General features: G+C 32.9%; 1 protein-coding gene across 1 annotated transcript in view; it reads left to right on the top strand.

The window, feature by feature from the left end:
• Nucleotides 1-20,505, top strand: part of LOC141289954 (histone deacetylase 9-B) — a 51,134-nt gene that overhangs the window by 13,700 nt on the left and 16,929 nt on the right. Inside the window, exons 2-5 of the mRNA XM_073822148.1 lie at nucleotides 458-672; nucleotides 5,929-6,097; nucleotides 7,649-7,766; nucleotides 7,926-8,047. Coding sequence (XP_073678249.1) covers nucleotides 458-672; nucleotides 5,929-6,097; nucleotides 7,649-7,766; nucleotides 7,926-8,047 — 624 coding nt within the window. The remainder of the gene's footprint in view (nucleotides 1-457; nucleotides 673-5,928; nucleotides 6,098-7,648; nucleotides 7,767-7,925; nucleotides 8,048-20,505) is intronic.

Below are 20,505 nucleotides of genomic sequence, written 5' to 3' on the forward strand. Positions count from 1 at the left end.
AATAAATCAGTATATTAGAATGATTTCTGTAAGATCATGTGACACTAAAGACTGGAGCAATGGCTGATGAAAATTCAGCTTTGCATCAGAGAAATAAATTATATTTTAAAGTATAATAAAATAAAAATGAAATGCAATAATATTTTATAATTTTACTTTTTTCCTGTATTTTTGATGAAATAAATGGAATTTTTAAAACACCAAATAATCTTACCAACCATAAACTTTTGAACAGTTGTGTAAGTTATTTATTTTATTGATTTATTTTTTTTTTATTTATTTTTTTTTTGGCGATATTTGGCAGGATTTATGTCAAATCAAACAAATTAGAGACTCTGTTCTAGATCTGAACAAACAAGTTGACTAAAACAAATCAAACATGTGACTGGAAATGCTACTCTTGTTCTCTAACCTCAAATGTGGCTTTATTCCTTCAAATCTGGTCTTTCTCTTTCAGATTCGGAGGTGTTGTCGGTGGTGGGCAGTACGTCTGGGGTCAGTATGTTGGATTGGGACCGTGATTCAGACGAATGGGAGAAGCAGTTACAACGCGAGCTGCTTCTGATCCAAAGACAGCAGCAGATCCAGAAACAGCTGCTCATCTCTGAGTTCCAGAAACAGCATCAGAACCTGCTGAGACAACATCAGGCCCAGCTTGAGGAGCACATCAAGGTACAAGCCTTCAATTACTATGACCTCAGGTGGAAACAAACTGCAGAGCTAATGACAGAAACAGTGCAAGTTTAACTCTGCTAAGACTGTCAAACTCAATTCACGTCGCTGTTTGTGTCAGATATTTGTAGACCGGATGAAGCTGATCTTCCTATATGAAGCAGGTCAGTGTGGTTTAAGGTCATTTGTCTGACCTGCCGGAAAGAGTTGCTCAGTCAACAGTTACTGAGCTTAATCTCATTACTTCTGTGTGTGAAGCAGTGCAATGTGAGTGAATGAGTGTGTATATGCACAATTGTTTTTGTGATTATAAAATTTCTAAATTCTAAAAGTTGCAAGTAAATTTCACAACTAATTACAAAGAAACAGCAAGTAATGCATTAAATTTAACATGCTATTTAGATTCCTTGTAAACTGTACTGTACTGCTGATTAGTCACTGAGGTTAATCAACAATTATCAAAGTGTTGGCCTTCTGCACTTAAATGCCGCAGCATTTTTTTTAAAGCTTTTAAATGATTGAATAGTTCACCCAAAACTAAAGATTTGCTGAAAATGTGCTCAGCCTCAGGTCATCCAAGATGTAGCTGAGTTTGTTTCCTCATCAGATTTGCAAAAATGTAGCATAGCATTACATACACTTGCTCACCAATAGTGAATGGGTGCCGTCAGAATGAGAGTTTATAAAAACATAACAAGTAATCCACACCACTCCAGTCCATCAGTTAACATCTTGAGAAGACAAAAACTGTGTTTTTATAAAACAAATCCTACATTAAGATGTTTTTAACTGCTTCCATAATAACACATTCTCCAGTGAAAAAGTCGCCTGATCTGAATCTGGAGAGAAATCTGCAGAGATTAAGCACTGTTTACAAGCCAAAATAGCTCTAAACAAATATAAAAATAAAAACATGATAATACACGATGTGAGAGACAACAGAAAATGTACTTTTTCACTGGAGGAAGCGTTATTATGGATTATAGACTCAACAGTTTAAAGTTAAAAACATCTTAATGATGGATTGTTTCTTTCTCTTTTTTTTTGGAACCTTTGGATACTTTTTTTCAGGATTCTTAGATGAATAAGTTAAATCAATTTAACACATATTGCTGAATAAAATTATTAATTTCTTTCAAAGAGAAAAAGAAAGAAACACCAAACTTTGATGGAGGTGTTTATTGTTACAAAAGTGCTGCTGGACTGGAGTGGTGTAGATTACTTGTGGATTATTGTGATGTTTTTATCAGCTGTTTGGACTCTCATTCTGACGGCACCCATTCACTGTAGAGGATCTGTGAGCAAGTGATGGATTGCTACATTTCTCCAAATCTGATGAAGAAACAAACTCATCTACATCTTGAATGGCCTGATGGTGATCCACATATTTAGCAAATGTTCATTTCTGGATGAACTATTCCTTTAATCTTAATGTTTAAAAAATGTTTTCATTTATTTTTACTTTTTCTTTATAAATGAATGCCACTTGCTGTCATATTTTGTTATTGAATACATGACATTCATACAAAAAGGGCCTTAAATACCCAAATACTTCTTGGCTCCGCTATCTATCGTGATTATATCAATGGCACATGCCACTTTGATCTTCAAATACAGGTGCATCTCAATAAATTAGAATTTTGTGGAAAAGTTTATTTATTTCAGTAATTCAACTCAAATTGTGAAACTTGTGTATTAAATAAATTTAATGCACACAGACTGAAGTAGTTTAAGTCTTTGGTTCTTTTAATTGTGATGAATTGGCTCACATTTAACAAAAAAAAAAAAAACAATTCACTATCTCAACCAATTAGAATATGTGACCCTGGACCACAAAACCAGTCTTAAGTCGCTGGGGTATATTTGTAGCAATAGCCAAAAATACATTGTATGGGTCAAAATTATTGATTTTTCTTTTATGTCAAAAATCATTAGGAAATTAAGTAAAGTAATATGCATTAGTAATATGCAAATTAATTAGTAATATGCATTGTTAAGAACTTAATTTGGACAACTTTAAAGGTGATTTTCTCAGTATTTTGATTTTTTTGCACCCTCAGATTCCAGATTTTCAAATAGATGTATCTCGACCAAATATTGTCCTATCCTAACAAACTATACATCAATAGAAAGCTTATTTATTGAGCTTTCATATGATGTATATATCTCAGTTTTGTAAAATTTAACCTTATGACTGGTTTTGTGGTCCAGGGTCACATATGGTGACATGCCAATCAGCGTATCAACTCAAAACACCTGCAAAGGTTTCCTGAGCCTTCAAAATGGTCTCTCAGTTTGGTTCACTAGGCTACACAATCATGGGGAAGACTGTTGATCTGACAGATGTCCAGAAGACAATCATTGACACCCTTCACAAGGAGGGTAAGCCTCAAACATTCATTGCTAAAGAAGCTGGCTGTGCACAGAGTGCTGCATCCAAGCATGTTAACAGAAAGTTGAGTGGAAGGAAAAAGATGCACATTTGGGTGAACTTCACAAGGAATGGACTGAGGCTGGGGTCAAGGCATCGAGAGCCACCAAACTCTGACGTGTCAAGGAATTTGGCTACAGTTGTGGTATTCCTCTTGTTAAGCCACAGACAACATCAGCGGCATCTTACCTGGGCTAAGGAGATATAGAACTGTTGCACAATGGTCCAAAGTCCTCTTTTCAGGTGAAAGCAAGTTTTGTATTTCATTTGGAAACCAAGGTCCTAGAGTCTGGAGGACGGGTGGAGAAGCTCATAGTCCAAGTTGCTTGAAGTCCAGTGTTAAAGGATTAGTTCACTTTCATAACAACAATGCACAGATAACGTACTCACCCTCTTGTCATCCAAGATGTTCATGTCTTTCTTTCCTCAGTCGTAAATAAATTTTGTTTTTTTGAGGAAAACATTTCAGGATTTCTCTCTCTTTATAATGGAGATGGATGGCGCCCCTAAGTTTGAACTTCCGAAATGCAGTTTAAACGCAGCTTCAAAAGGCTCTAAACTATCCCAGTCCAGGAGGAAGGGTCTTATCAAGCGAAACGATCGGTTATTTTCGAAACAAAATGACAATTTATTTCATTTTTAACCTCAAATGCTCGTCTTGTCTCATCTCTGCGCAGCACATTCGAAGTGTGTGTGATTCGGGCAGTGTTGCCAGATCAGGTTGACGATTTCCAGCCCAAAAGCTCACCAAAACCCGCCCACTTCAACAAAAACCAGCCCAAATTTTAACTGCCAAAATAATGAGAATTGTATTGCCATGTCAAGGTTGATAAGGACCATTTTTATCTCTTCAAAAAAAGAATAATGACAAAATAAAATAAATATAAAACAATTTCACAGGAATATGGATCAAAACAGTCCGAAAATATGTGTAGAATGTTCAGAAATCTTTTCAAAGTGGAAATTAACCGATGACTTTAACCCTTGGAAAAACGCATGCATCATTTTCAATGTCCAGAGTAAAAAATATGCTAATTTCTGTGCAAAAAGTGCACAATAAAATGATGAGAAACAAATGTAATGTAAAACCCCGTCACTCACAAGTGATCACGTCTCACTAACGTAAAAGACGTAAATTGATTGACAGGTCTCTGTTAAACTAAACCAGTAAGGGTTACGTTAAGCAAAAATGAGTTGATGACTGCACTACACACTATAATACTGTGATACTTTGAGCTCGAACGTACTAAAATAACATGACTAATGATAAAAGTGAAGAAAAAAACAGCTGATTGGGCGGCTTTTAATTTTTTAAAGCAGCCCAAATTTTGTCTACCCGCCCAATGCGTTATTCTCCGGTCCAAGCCGATCAAAAGAAGCCCAATTGGGTGGAAACCCGCCCAATCTGGCAACACTGGATTCGGGTAAATACAGTTAGGGTACGTCTAAAAACTCCCATCTCATTTTCTTCCCTAACTTCAAAATCGCCTTAGATCGCTGCAAAAGTACCAACATAGTGTTCACAAAGTGAACATACAAAGAAACTCAAACGCCCTTAGCAAAAAAAAGGTAAAAACCGCATTGTAGGACGATTTTGACATTGAAGACATAAACGAAATGGGAGTTTTTAGACGTACCCTAACTGTATTTACCCGAATCACACACACTTTGAATGTGCTGCACAGAGATGAGACGAGCATTTGAGGTTAAAAAGTATATAAATTGTCAATTTGTTTTGATAATAACCGATCGTTTCGCTAGATAAGACCCTTCCTCCTCGACTGGGATACTTTAGAGCCTTTTGAAGCTGCATTTAAACTGCATTTCGGAAGTTCAAACTTCGGGGCTCCATCCATCTCCATTATAAAGAGAGAAATCCTGAAATGTTTTCCTAAAAAAAAAACATAATTTCTTTAAGACTGAGGAAAGAAAGACATGAACATCTTGGATGACAAGGGGGTGAGTACATTATCTGTGCATTGTTGTTATGAAAGTGAACTCATCCTTTAAGTTTCCACAGTCTGTGATGATTTGGGGTGCAGTGTCATCTGCTGGTGTTGGTCCATTGTGTTTTTTGAAAACCAAAGTCACTGCAGTCATTTACCAAGAAATTTTAGAGCACTTCATGCTTCCTTCTGCTGACCAGCTTTCTAAAGATGCTGATTTAATTTTCCAGCAGGATTTGGCACCTGCCCACACTGACAAAAGCACAAAGTTGGTTAAATACCATGATGTTGGTGTGCTTGACTGGCCAGCAAACTCACCAGACCCGAATCCCAGAGAGAATCTATAGGGTATTGTCAAGAGTAAAATGAGAAACAAGAGAGCAAGAAATTGGCAGATTACTTATCAATTAAACACATCAAAGAAAGGCAAATTCTAACAAAATATCGACTCAGTGACCATGAATTAGAAATAGAAAAAGGAAGACACAAAAACATGGATTCCTAGAGAACAGCGAATGTGTAAACATTGTAACTCCAGTCAAATAGAGGATGAGAAACACTTTCTTCTTGTCTGCCCCAAATACACCACTACAAGGCAAATCTTCTTTCCACAATTTGAAGCATTGAATTGTTCATTTTTGTCTCTAAATGACTCAGAGAAATTACATTATATACTCGGAGAGGATGATGTGGCAGTCAAAAAATGTTTTTATTGGTCTTATGAAGTATTCTAATTGGTTGAGAGTGAACTGGTGGGTTTTTGTTTAAATGTGAGCCAAATCATCACAATTAAAAGAACCCACGACTTAAACTACTAAAGTCTTTTTTTCTTTTTTTTAAACTTAAACTGTATGTTTATGGTTATTTTCTCTGTTTCAGCTCCAGCAGGCTCTGTTAACTATACGGCAGCAACAGGAGGTGTTCGCTGAGGAGCGTCGGCTGGTGTGTGAGGAGGAGAGAGAGGAGGCGCGGGACGAGGAGAAGGAGCTTCACAGGAGGGAGACGCAGAAACACCAGCACCACAGACGGAAGGAGCGATCTAAAGAAAGTAAGTCAACAATTGTTTCCTGACATGAGGCCTCAGAGACAGTCATTTCAACTTTAATTTGATCATTTTGATAATTCCCTGAACTAGTCCTATTGTGCTTTTATTTATGATATATCTGGGACATGTACAAGTGTATCAAAAACAATGACAGTATTTTTGTTTTTGCTTGTATTTTTGTGTCTGCAAACTTTTTCTATATGACTTAATGCTGCAGATTGCTTCATTCACCACTAGGTGACGCTGTTTCTGCATATAACTTGAGCAAAGTGAGAATATTAAATAATTAAAATGCATTGAATTCATTATATCAAAATAGTAATGTTTTTAAGTTGTATTATTTTTTCTCAATTAAAATGTAATTTTATTTGTTAAGCATACTTAGAAAATAGATAGCATAGAGCAAATTAGATTTTTTAAATTACTAGATTACAAAGAAGCATTATTAGGTTTTAAAACAAACAAATCTATTAACCCAAATAGTAAAATGTATGAAGCAAATATTTCATTGTACATTTAATATTTAAAAATGTAATTAAAATTAAATATTTAAAACATAATCATGAATTATATTTGAATAAAATTATATTTAGATATTAAAATATAAAATTATATGAAAGTATGCTTGAGATAATCATAAAGTCATAAACAATATACAGCCAATAAGATGTTTAATTACTAGATTAATAACTAGATATGTATGAATTTTGAAATATGTCAAATATTTAATTTTATAATTAATATTTAAATATTAAATTATGACATTAATACCTTTTTCAGAAATTTTAATTGGCATTTTTTGTTAAGCATACTTAATTTATAAAATATTAATAATGAAATAGATAAATATATATATATATATGAATTTTAAACTATGTGAAATATTACATTTTAATCTTAATATTTAAATATAAAATTAGAATTACTACAATTACTATATATTAATAACTTTTTTTGTCAAGCATACTTAAAAAAGAGACAGCATAAAGCTAATTAGATATTTTAATAATATCTAATTATTAAAAAAATAAAAATATCTAATTAATAATGAAATACATAAATACATATGAATTTGAAAATATGTGAAATAATTATTTTAAACTTAAATTTTAAACTTTAAATATAAAATTATAATTACTAGAATTACTAGAATAATAATAATAAAATTATAATTAATAAAATAATATCATATCATCGTATAATTACATATCATATTTACATTAAATTTAAATAAAATTATACTGGTATATTAAAATACAAAATTATATAAAAGTATGCTTGAGATAATGTCATAGAGATTGCATACACAAAATTAAATTTTAAATGAATAGATTAAAAAATTAAATACATAAATATGAACAAATAGCTAGAAAATATATTCCATTTGTGAAGTTATATTTAATATTTAAATTGCACATTAAATATACATATAAAATAACATTTTTGTACGGATCCATATTAATTGTAAATCTTTAAATGAATAACATATAATCTGACAGCTAATGCTTTAATCTGTCATAAAGTCTAACTCAGTTTGTAACTTGTTCTCTGCAGGTGCGATGGCAAGCACTGAAGTTCGTCAGAAGTTGCATGACTTTCTAATGAATAAATCAGCTAAAGACCCAGTGTCTGGCGCCGGTTACCCTCTCAGCCGCTCAAAACTGTGGTACAGGTACATCAGCCTCCTGCACCTCCATTCAAAAACATTATACTGCAGATTTGTGCATTTTAGACTCCTTTTCCATGTGAATGTTTAATAAAACAATAGGATTTGAGCAGAATCTAAATTATGAGCAGTGTAAGATGATGCTGATGATGTCATCTCTCATAGCTCCGCCCACCCGGGTCTGGCAGAGCAGAGCTCGCCTCCTCTAGGAGAGACTCCGCCCACCTTCAAATACCCTCTGACCTCCGGCCTGGACTACAGAGAGGACTTCCCTCTCAGGAAGACTGGTATGTCAGAGTTCAGAGGTCATGCCATCCTATGATCCTTACAAAATCACCCTAATCTAAGACATGTTTGGAAGTCTTCAGGTTTAGGGCAGTGCGAAGGGTGTGTATGCTTCTTAAATGAGATTATATACACAAGTCTTTTACTGTAAGTCCATGTGTTTGCATAATATTGCTTATGGCTGTGTTTGGTTGGTCTTAATTTGAATAGATCTGTTTCAAAACCTTGAGAGCTGCCTTGTTGTTTACTTTCTAAATAGGCAACTGTCTTCTAAGGCAGCGTGTAAGAAGTTTGCCCATTGCAAAATATATATTTTTTACCCAATGTCTTTCCAGTAATATTTCTCTAAAATAATAATAATAATTAAACAATTATGATACATTTACTTAAGCAGCAGAATTATATAAGATATTGTCTTGCTATCTAAGAAATTACTTAAATTAGATTAATGCTATTATTATTATTTATTTATTTATTTATTTTGCCTTGAAGCAAGGAAAACATCTGCCGAATGCCGAATTTTTCATACCCCACTTCCTCATAAACTCATTTAATTTTGAGACAGTTTAGAGAAAACTGTAATATTGCAGAAAATAACATTTTAAGCCATTTTGCATGTATCTTATATATATATATATAAGTATATACATAAGTATATATATAGAATTTATAATTAAATAAATATTTATTTAATATTTTTTATAATTTTTTAAAGATCATTTTATATAATTTTATATTATTCATTTTATAATAATAATAATTTTTGTTTTTGCGCAGTTTGTACTCGCTCAGTTTTTCCTTTTTTCCAATACAAAATATTTTTAAAGTTTTAAATTAAAATTTCTATATTAGAAATTTTTTTATATTATTTGATATATTTTTATATAATTAATTTTATAATAAGATTTTTTTTTTGCGCAGTTTGTACTCGCTCAGTTTTGTGTTGTTTTTCAGTACAAATATATAAATATTGTTAAATCAAGATACATTTACATAAGAAATAAAATGCGTTAACTTATATTATAACTAATATTATATATAATATATATAAATGTTATAAAATATTGTTTAAAAAAACTAAGTGGGTTTATGCTTAATAAAACAATTATAAAAAATGATAAAAATATTATAAATTATATAATTATTATAAATCATTTTATTTCTGCAATATTACATTTAAGTATTGTTTTTTTTGAGTTTATTAAGTTTATAAGGAAGTGGGCTATAAAAAATAATCTTGTTTTACCTTTGAATTAAGTTTCATAAAGTTTCAATATCTGTCAAAAGAGGCCAGAACAATAAACCTAATTCAGAGGGAAAACAATATTAATTTTCTGACCTCATATTGACAGATTATGACAGATATTTTTCTTTCTTTTTCTATCTTTATTTTTAGATATTTGTAAAAATAACTGAATAAATAAATGCAAAACAAATGAAGTAAGAAAATATTTTTTTCCCGGTGCAAAATATAGTCAATAGTCCAATTTTAATTCCATATTCAGTACTGAATAAATATATTTTTTAATCAACATATATATATATATATATATATAATTTTTTTTTTTTTTTTTTTACTTTATTTGACCAAAAGTGTAATTCTTGTCTATTTAGGGTGCTCACAAGGTTTTGGAACAGAGCCGGGTGACCTGCAGCCATTGCGATATGAGCTGATGTGTGTTCCTGCCGCTCGTGCTGAATATAACAGCATTACAGGAGTGTCACGGGGGCCCGGCGGAGGTGACACTGCCTAAATGTTTGCAGATGAATCTGGCCGATATTTAATCACCGGGGTCAGGAGTCAACTGAGCATGTCACTGGGCGCAGCGGCCTGTGGGCACAGCTAAATGGGGCCGGTGAGTGACCCTGTTTAGCTTTAGGGTCAGCGCGGTGAGAATGACCACGCTTGTGCCCGCTGAACGCCCCGGGGCGGCCGCTGCAGAGGTTTGCAAACAATTAGCCAGCGGAGGGGTTCTAGAGATGGACCGGGTCCGGCTCTCTGGCCCCTAATCAGAGCACAGAGGTTAACAGGAAGTAGGTGGCTTTGGGTCGTACGGGGACGAATCACCTCAGAGGAGCGTTCAGGATGGTCACTGTGAGCATTTGACCTTTGACCTCCTGTCTTTGGGATTGTTTTGCATGTTTAATTGTCTGCTGGGTTAAAAAGTCTGAGTGCTTAGTGACAGTAATGTTTAGTGGTTTGGGTCGGTATGCTTTTTGTAATGTTTTTGAACAGTGTACTCATTAAAGCTGTATTAATTTGATCAATAGTTATATACTTGATTTATTACTCTTTTCTATGGAAGCCCGTTTTCGCCACTTCATAAAAAATAAAAAAGGGGCTTTTTTTTCTTACAATTGCCAGTTTACATCTTACAATTCGGACTTTTTTCTCAAAATGCCGAGTTTATATCTCACAATTCCGAGAAACAAAGTCAGAATTGCAAGTTATAAAGTCAGAATTGCAAGATTAAAAACTGGCAATTGCGAGTTATAAAGTCAGAATCGTGAGACAAACTCGTCATTTTGAGAAAAAGTCAGAATTGCAAAATATAAACTCAAAATTCTGACTTTTTTTCTCAGATTGCGAGTTATATCTCACAATTGTGACTTATTAAGTCCGAATTGTGAGATATAAACTCACAATTCTGAGAACAGTCTTATTTCCCCCTCAAAACTGGACTTTATAAATAACAATTGCGAGTTTATACCTCACAATTCGGTCAGAAATGTGATTTTTTTACTTGCAATTGCATAAACTCGCAATTTAAAAAGTCAGAATTGCAAAATATAAACTCAAAATTCAGATTTGTTTTCTGAGATCGCAAGTTTATATCTAGCAATTGTGACTTTTTTTCTTAAATTGTGAGAAATAAAATCGCAATTTTGAGAACACTGTCTTTTCCCCCCTCAAAATTGGACTTGTGTAATATAAACTGGCAACTGCGAGTTATAAAGTCAGAATTGTAAGACACAAACTCACATTTTTGAGAAAACAGTCAGAATTCTGACTTTTTCTCAGAATTGCAAGTTTATAACTCGTAATTCTGACTTTATAACACACAATTACAAATTCTAACTAATAAGTTCATATCTTGCAATTCTGACTTTATTTCTCGCAACTGTGAGTTTATATCATGCAATTCTAAGAAAAAAGTCAGAATTGTGACTTTATATCTTGCAATTTCAAGTTTATATCTCATAATTTTGACTTTATAACACGCAATTGCCAGTTTATATCTTACAATTCCGAGAAAAAAAGTCGCAATTACCTTTTATTTAGCGGTGCAAATGGGCTTCTATAGTTTTCTATGAAAGCTTGTTTCTGCCACAGGAAAAAAAAAAAAAAAAAAAGTCAATTATGACTTTTTATATCACAATTCTTACTACTTTCTTATGAGAAAACTAATTATGAGATATAAACTCAGAAATGTGAAATTGAAATGCGCAATTCTGAGAAGAAAGGCCCGGATTGTGAGATAGAAAGTTTACAGAATGTTCTGTGAAAAAAAGACAGAATTGTGATTGTGAGATATAAATTGAAAGAAAAAGGTTCAAATTCACAGTTTATATCATGCAATTCTGACTTTTTTTCTCATAACTGTGAGTTTATATGCAATTTTGACTTTTTTTTCTCAGAATCTGGCAATTACCTTAAGTTGTTTTCCATTTTTATTACTTTTTCATTTTTTCAACAGGATTCCATAGATTATTATTGTGACATCTGTTAAAAAGCTGAATTTTCAACATCATTACTCCAGTCTTCAGTCTTCATGATCCTTCAGAAATCATACTAATATGCTAATTTGCTGCTTAGTAAACATTTCTACATTTTTATCAATGTTAAAAACAGTTGTGCTGTTTAAAAGTTTTGTGGAAACTGATATACATTTAGTTTTTCCAGGATTCTTTGATCAATAAAATCTAAGAATTTAAAAATATACATTTGAAAAAGATACTTTATTAACATTTTTTAAAATGTCTTTACTCTTACTTTTGATCAATTTAATGCAGTCTTTCTGAATAAAAATATTATTTTCTGACCTCAAACTTTTGAAAGTTAGTGCACATAGTGATGGAAAAAGTACCTTTGCAAACACAAAGCTTTTCCAGGAACTTGTATTTGAGTCAACATGATCAGATATTTTCTGCATATTTCAGCGTCTGGTTGCAAGGCTGATTTCGAGATGAGTTTGCAGAGGAAGGTGATACGCCTGACTCTATGATAAGACTGAAACTCCTTTCAAAGGAAACGTAAAAATAGACCTGGTTTTCATCCAGGCACTGTTTTCACGGAATTTCCAGCCTGGCCAAAAAACCGGGAGGCTCAGCGGGCCGGAATACCGCAAACCTCCGGGGAGATTTCTCCTGAGCGCAGGGGTCTGCGCCGCCTCGGGCCGCGTCGGAGATCAGTGCGAAACCCCGGGATGTCTTTTCATCCCTTCTCAATAACTCAGGTAACAGCTTTTAAAAAGAGGCCCGTCCGGTACATTAGGGGGGATACAAAAACAACAGGAACGACGCAAAGACGGGGGAAAAAAAATGAGAAGAAAAACAGCCTGCATTTTTGTCAATGGAATAATTTGTCTACGCTGACAAGACGGTCTGCAGGGCCACTTCCTGCGGCTCCGGTTTCAGACCGTAGATCAGAACGAACAAAGATAGAGCCGAGGCGGCCAATTAAAACACAAAACACCTCTCTGTGCCTGAAGGGAATGATTTTTAGGCTTTTTTATGGGTGTAATCATTCCCACAGTTTCAAGATGTACTGCTCACAAAACATGGAAAAATTATGTTTTTATGTATGAATTCATAATGTCCTGTCTTTAGGGTTGCCAGGTCTGCGTAACAAAACCAGCCCAAGTGCTACCAAAAGTTGAAATTGCTCTAAAACAGCATATTTCTTATTCAACTGAAATTGCGTTCCCATTTCTTCCGGGAAAACTGCAGACTTGGCAACACTTGGTAGATTCTCCTGTTTTGAATAAATGTTTTAAAGTAGGGTTGCCAGGTCTACGCAACAAAACCAGGCCCAAATTCTGCTCAAAACTAATCCAATTGCGTTTCTGGGCAAACTGGCTATCAAAATCCCTCTAAAATCATGTTCCTAGGTATTAAAACCACCTTCCAGGGTGTTCCACCTTGGTCAAAATCGCGTTCCGGGGGGCAACCCAGGGACTAATAAAAGCTCCTCTCGGCAACAAGTAGCCCAATTTTGCAGGAAAGCAGCAGACTAGTCAACAGTGATACACTCTCCTGTTTTGAATAATGTTTTGAAGTAGGGTTTGTTAGGTCTACGCAACAAAACCAGGCCTAAATTCTGATCAAAACTTGTCCAATTGCATTCCTGGGCAAACTGGCTTTTAAAATTGAATCAGTGGTGATCTTCATTAATAAAATCTACATAAAAAATCCAGCCCAAATGCTACCAAAATTAACCCAATTGGCAAATTGGTACATTATCACTCTAAAATCATGTTTCCATGGATTAAAACCAGTTTCCAGGGTGTTCCACCTTGGTATCGGTTTTGAATGACGTTTTGAAGTAGGGTTGCCAGGTCTGCATAACAAAACCAGCCCAAATGCTACTTAAAAGTAGTCCAATCGCATTTTGAGGCAAATTGGGTATCAAAATCAACCCAGGGACTAAAAAAAAAAAAAACGACAACAGCACATGAGTAGCCCAACTCTGCGGGAAAACAGCAGACTAGACAACACTAGTAGACATATTGATGTAGGGTTGCCAGGTCTGCATAACAAATCCAGCCCAAATGTTACCAAAACAAACCTAATAGGCAAATTGGCTATCAATATCACTCTAAAATTGTGTCCTTCCTACTCGATCGAAATTGCATGGGGTTGGGGAACCCATTTCCTGGGGAAAACTGCATATTTGGCAACACTGGTAGATTCCCCTGATTTGAATGACATATTGATGTAGGGTTGCCAGGATAACAAAACAATCCCAAATGCTACTCAAAATTGCATGGCAATTTACAAGGCAAATTGGCTATCAAAAATCACTCCAAAATTGTGTTCTGTGGGATAAAACCATCCTCCAGGGTGTTCCACCTTGGTCGAAATTGCATTCTGAAAGGAACCCAGGGACTTCAAAAAAAAGAAAACCAGGGAAAATAGTATAAGAGTAGCCAATTCTACAGGAAAACAGGAGCAACACTGGTAGATGCTTCTGTTTTGAATGACGTTTTAAGAAAGGGTTGCCAGGTCTGTGTGACAAAACCAGCCCAAATGCTACTCAAAACTAGTCCAATTGTGTTCTAGGGCAAAAAAAAAAACAACCCGTGGCAACAGTGTAAAAGAAGCCAAATTCTGCGGGAAACCTGTGGACTTGGCAACACTGTTGAATTATGTTTTAAGGTAGAGTTGCAAGATTAGTGGTGATCTTTATTAAAATAATTTTTAATAAAATCTGCATAACAAATCCAGCCAAAATGCTACCAAACTAACCCAATTGACAAATTGGCTATCAATCTGTCACTCTAAAATTGCGTCCTTCCTACTCGATCAAAATTGCATGGGGTTGGGGAACCCATTTCCTGGGAAAACTGCATATTTGGCAACACTATTAGATTAACCTGTTTCGAAGGACATATTGATGTAGGGCTGCCAGGTCTGTATAACAAAACAATCCCAAATGCTACTTAAAACATAAACCTAATTGGCATATTGCTATCAATATCACTCTAAAATTGCATCCTTCCTACTCGATCGAAATTGCATGGGGTTGGGGAACCCATTTCCTGGGGGAAAACTGCATATTTGGCAACACTGGTAGATTCCCCTGTTTTAAATGTCATAGGGTTGCCAGGTCTAAATAACAAAACAAGCCCAAATGTTACTCAAAACTGCATGGCAATTTACAGAGCAAATTAGCTATCAAAAAACCTGGCAAACAGTATAAGAGTAAGCCAATTCTGCAGAAAATCGGTTTGAGAAAGGGTTGCCAGGTCTGTGTGACAAAACCAGCCCTAATGCTACCTAAGACTAGGGCAAATTGGGTTTCGCTTCAACCCGCAGACTGAAAAAAAACACACCCGTGGCAACACTGTTAAAAGAAGCCCAATTCCGTGGGAAACCTGTAGACTTGGCAACACTGTTTTGAGGCCTCATTCCCAGTAGATTCCCGCTCAGATTGGGGGTGACGGCTGTCCATGAAGGTAGCGTTTGTTCTTTGCCCTGGTCAGGACCTTCACGACCGAATGATTGACAGGTGTGAAGGGAGGCGGGACACTGAGTGTGTGTGATGTGAAGGCGACAGGTCTGTTTATGTAAGGAAAGAGAACAGCGGGAGACACACTGCAATACTGCTAGTGCAAGCATCACTGTTACAACTAGTCATTTGAACAAAACCGTATTGTTAGTTCTCAGTATTAATGTCGTGTGTGTCAGCATGCAGCGTTTGGCCTCTAGACATGAAGGATTTCTCAAAGCATGTGCGTTGTGGCTTAGTCACTTCAGAGGAGCTGAAGCTGTAAGTTAGCTCAGATGAGAAGCATGTGGTAATGTCGGCGGTGTGTACATATGGAACTGGTCAGCAGCAGCTAAAAAAAAGGCCTGGCAGGTGCACGTGAGATTTCGGTGGACGGAGTCGCTGTGTACCTCCGTCCCGCAGGTGTTTGTTTAAGGAAGTTTGAGTCGGGCTACGCTGAAAATGCCCTTTAATGACGTTACCCAACGTAAACATGCCGACCGCTCAGCGTATTTTCCCTGCGAATTAAAAACGTGTAAATCCTTCCCGCTAATTGCTGGGCAAATATTTATGCGGTATTTTTCTAATAGCTCTTATTCATCATGTGTCAGAGAGACTAAATTACAGTATTTCCCCGGCGCTGTAATCTCGTCCAAGTGCTCCTGAAACTCAAAGCATCCTTTTCATTACGAATGGCCTTTTTGGTCAGCCGTCTTTAATTTTATTAATCATCTATGTGGGGTTCTTTAATTGCTTGTTACATTTTTCTGGCTTAACAGCCAAAAAATTGCATGTTGGGGTTTTCCCGAATGAGAGCCGTAGGACTGAAGGGTTACAGTGGTGGTAAAAACTTTTGTGGAAACTCAAAACTTCCTTTTCTTTGAAACTATGCATGATTTATGCCTTATATTTTTATTATATTTAAGTAAAAATACAATTATATTTCATTCAAATTTTTTACTTTACTTCTTTATAATATTTTAAAGTTATCTTTTAGGGTAAGATTTGTTTTAATTTTTAAATATTTTTCATAAACTTTATTTTGTCAACAGGTTATCTTTTAGGAGTAGGATTTTTATTTTATTTTATTTTATTAAAAATACTATTATATTAGTTTTCAATTTTATTTCATTATTTTGTTACACATTTTTATTTTATTTTAACATTATTCATAAACCTTGTGAAGAGGTTATCTTTTAGAAGTACAATAGTCATCTTATTTTATTATTACTATAAATGTAATTATGGGGGTAGGATGTAGTCATTTTACTTTATTTTATTAAAATTACTATTATATTTTATTTTATTATTTTGCTAAAAAATATTTTAGATTATTTTATTGTATTTAACTATAAATACAATTATATTAGTTTTCAATTTTATTTTATTATTTTGTTACACATTTTTATTTTATTTTAACATTATTCATAAACTGGTGTGAAGAGGTTACCTTTTAGAAGTAGAATAGTCATCTTATTTTTTTATTATTACAAATGTAATTACATTTAATTTCCATTTTATATAGAAGGTTATAAATGATGTTTATTTTTTAGCATTTTGTTAAACTTTTTTTTTTATTCTAAAGTTATCTTTCAGGGATAGGATTTGTATTTTATTTTAAAATATGCATAAACTTTTTTTGTCATCAGGTTATCTTTTAGGAGTAGGGTTTTATTTTGTTGTATTTTAAATACAATAATATATTTTTTAGATTATTATAATTGTAGTTATAATTATATACAATAAAAAACTAACATGTTTGACATAAAAAGATAAAAGCAAATTTTAACAAAATAAAATAAATATCTTTTAGGGCTAGGATTTTTTTTATTATTATTTAAATTTTTTTAAAAAAATGTTATATTTTAGGGGTTGTCATTATAGGATTTTATTTTATTTATTATTATAAATTTATTTACATACTAAATTTTTTTTCTGTGTATATTTATTTATATACTAAATTTAATTTAACTATTTAATTTTCTTTGCCTCTTTATTATTTTGTTACACATTTTACATCATAAATACAATTATATTATATTTAAATTTTATTTGATTATATTTTATTTCAGTTATCTTTTAGTGGTAGGGTGTAGTTGTTTTATTTTATTTTTTTATTATAAATACAAATATTTAACTTCAAATGTATTTTATTTTCGTTTTAGTATAAATAAAATTATATAAAATGTATTTTTTTAATGCATTTGTATTTTATTTCATTTTAAAGTTCTAGGATTTTTATTTTATTTGTAAATGATTCATAAACAGTTTTTTGTCAACCAGTTATCTTTTAGGGGGAGGATGTAGTCATTTTGTTTTATTTAATTAATTTTTTTTATTTTAAAAACAATTACTTTTAATTGACTTTTTAAAGACATTAATGTTTATTTTATTTTTTAAAGAACTGAAGTATACTCTCATGAATCAATCTTGGCAATAGAAAGTGTGTGTGTGTGTGTGTGTGTGTGTGTGTGTGTTTATTTTCATACTCCTCATCTCCTTTCATCTGTGCTCTCAGCCCACAGTGTGTTGTAATCACATTGAGCTCCTGATGTGTGTACGTTTGATGCCCACTCAGCGGTCAGACCGGCGGTAGGTGGCGTCTACCGGGCGGCTGGCTTTCCATCTCAGCCTGAGTAAAATCCAGGGAATTTTGGGACTCCACAGGTCACAGTCAGACATAAAAATGAGGATTTCCCCTTTTTCCAGGCCAAATCTCTCTCTCTCTTTCGCTCTTGCTCTCTCTGTCGGTGCCGATATCTCTATGTTGGTTTAAACACGGCTACCGTCGAGGTCTGTGGTTGGCAGGCTGGCAGGTACCGGACTCCTACAGCCAGTGGAGACGGTTATAATGTCCTCCAGATGAACGATGGAACTGATCTTACAGTTCTTACCTCATTACAGCTGCTAGATATCCCAGAATTCCTGAGTTCGGCTGGACCGCGGCCACACATTCACTCAGCAGGTTCTGTGAGCTGCCTGTCAGAATACTTGTATATGTGTGCTGAGGTCTCTATTTGTATTATTTTATTTCATTTTTGATTAATTTAATTTTTATTTAATTTATTTATTATTAATTTTTAGATTTTATTTCTATATTTGACAGGTCATAAAATCATAAAAAGTCACATTTAAATCAAATCAAAATGAAGTGAGTTTAATACGACAGCGTTTTAGTGCCACATAAAAAAGATTACGAGATTAAAGTTGTAATATTTTGAGAATAAAGTCGAAATTACGAGAATGAAGTCGAAGTATTTCAAGAATAAAGTCGAAATATTACAAGAATAAAGTCGAAATATTTTGAGAATAAAATCGAAATTCTGAGAAATGAGAATAAAGTCAAAATTCTGAGAATGAAGTCAAAATATTTTAAGAATAAAGTTGAAATTCCAAGAATAAAGTCGAAATATTTTGAGAATAAAGTCGAAATTACAAGAATAAAGTCTAAATATTTCGAGAATAAAGTAAAAATATATTGATAATAAAGTCTAAATTCTGAGAATAAAGTCTAAATATTTTGAGAATAAAGTCGAAATTCCGAGAATAAAGTAGAAATTCTGAAAATAAAGTAATATTTTGAGAATAAAGTTGAAATTCTGAGAATAAAGTCAAAATATTTTAAGAATAAAATAGAAATTTCAAGAATAAAGTCGTAATATTTTGAGAATAAAGTTGAAATTCCAAGAATAAAGTCAAAATATTTTGAGAATAAAATCGATATTCCAAGAATAAAGTCGAAATATTTTGAGAATAAAGTCGATATTCCAAGAATAAAGTCGAAATATTTTGAGAATAAAATCGAAATTCCGAGAATAAAGTCAAAATTACGAGAATGAAGTCAAAATATTTTAAGAATAAAATAGAAATTACAAGAATAAAGTCTAAATATTTCGAGAATAAAGTTAAAATATATTGATAATAAAGTCTAAATTCTGAGAATAAAGTCTAAATATTTCGAGAATAAAGTCGAAATTCCGAGAATAAAGAAGAAAGTCAAAATATTTTGGGAATAAAGTAGAAATTCCGAGAATAAAGTAGAAATTCTGAGAATAAAGTAATATTTCGAGAATAAAGTTGAAATTCTGAGAATAAAGTCAAAATATTTTGAGAATAAAGTCGAAATTCCAAGAATAAAGTCGTAATATTTTGAGAATAAAGTCGAAATTCCAAGAATAAAGTCGTAATATTTTGAGAATAAAGTCGAAATTCCGAGTATAAAGTCAAAATTACTAGAATGAAGTCAAAATATTTTAAGAATAAAGTCGAAATTATGAGAATCAAGTCGAAATTCCGTGAATAAAGTAGAAATTCTGAGAATAAAGTAATATTTCGAGAATAAAGTCGAAATTCCGAGAATAAAGTCGTAATATTTCGAGAATAAAGTCGAAATATTTAAAGAATAAAGTCGAAATATTTCAAGAATAAAGTCAAAATATTTTGAGAATAAAATTGAAATTATGAGAATAAAGTCAAAATTATGAGAATGAAGTCAAAATATTTAAGCATAAAATAGAAATTCCAAGAATAAAGTCGTAATATTTTGAGAATAAAGTCGAAATTCCAAGAATAAAGTCGAAATATTTTGGGAATAAAGTCGAAATTCTGAGAATAAAGTCAAATAATTTTAATATTTCTACTTTATTCTTGTAATATTTTAACATTATTCTCATAGTATTTCGACTTTATTCTTGTAATATTTTGACTTTATTAAAGTAGTTCGAGAATAAAGTCGAAATTCCGAGAATAAAGAAGAAAGTCAAAATATTTTGGGAATAAAGTAGAAATTCCGAGAATAAAGTAGAAATTCTGAGAATAAAGTAGAAATTCTGAGAATAAAGTAATATTTCGAGAATAAAGTTGAAATTCTGAGAATAAAGTCAAAATATTTTGAGAATAAAGTCGAAATTCCAAGAATAAAGTCGTAATATTTTGAGAATAAAGTCGAAATTCCAAGAATAAAGTCGTAATATTTTGAGAATAAAGTCGAAATTCCGAGTATAAAGTCAAAATTACTAGAATGAAGTCAAAATATTTTAAGAATAAAGTCGAAATTATGAGAATCAAGTCGAAATTCCGTGAATAAAGTAGAAATTCTGAGAATAAAGTAATATTTCGAGAATAAAGTCGAAATTCCGAGAATAAAGTCGTAATATTTCGAGAATAAAGTCGAAATATTTAAAGAATAAAGTCGAAATATTTCAAGAATAAAGTCAAAATATTTTGAGAATAAAATTGAAATTATGAGAA

The sequence above is a fragment of the Garra rufa genome, chromosome 17 (assembly GCF_049309525.1).
Source record: "Garra rufa chromosome 17, GarRuf1.0, whole genome shotgun sequence".
NCBI lineage: Eukaryota > Metazoa > Chordata > Actinopteri > Cypriniformes > Cyprinidae > Garra > Garra rufa.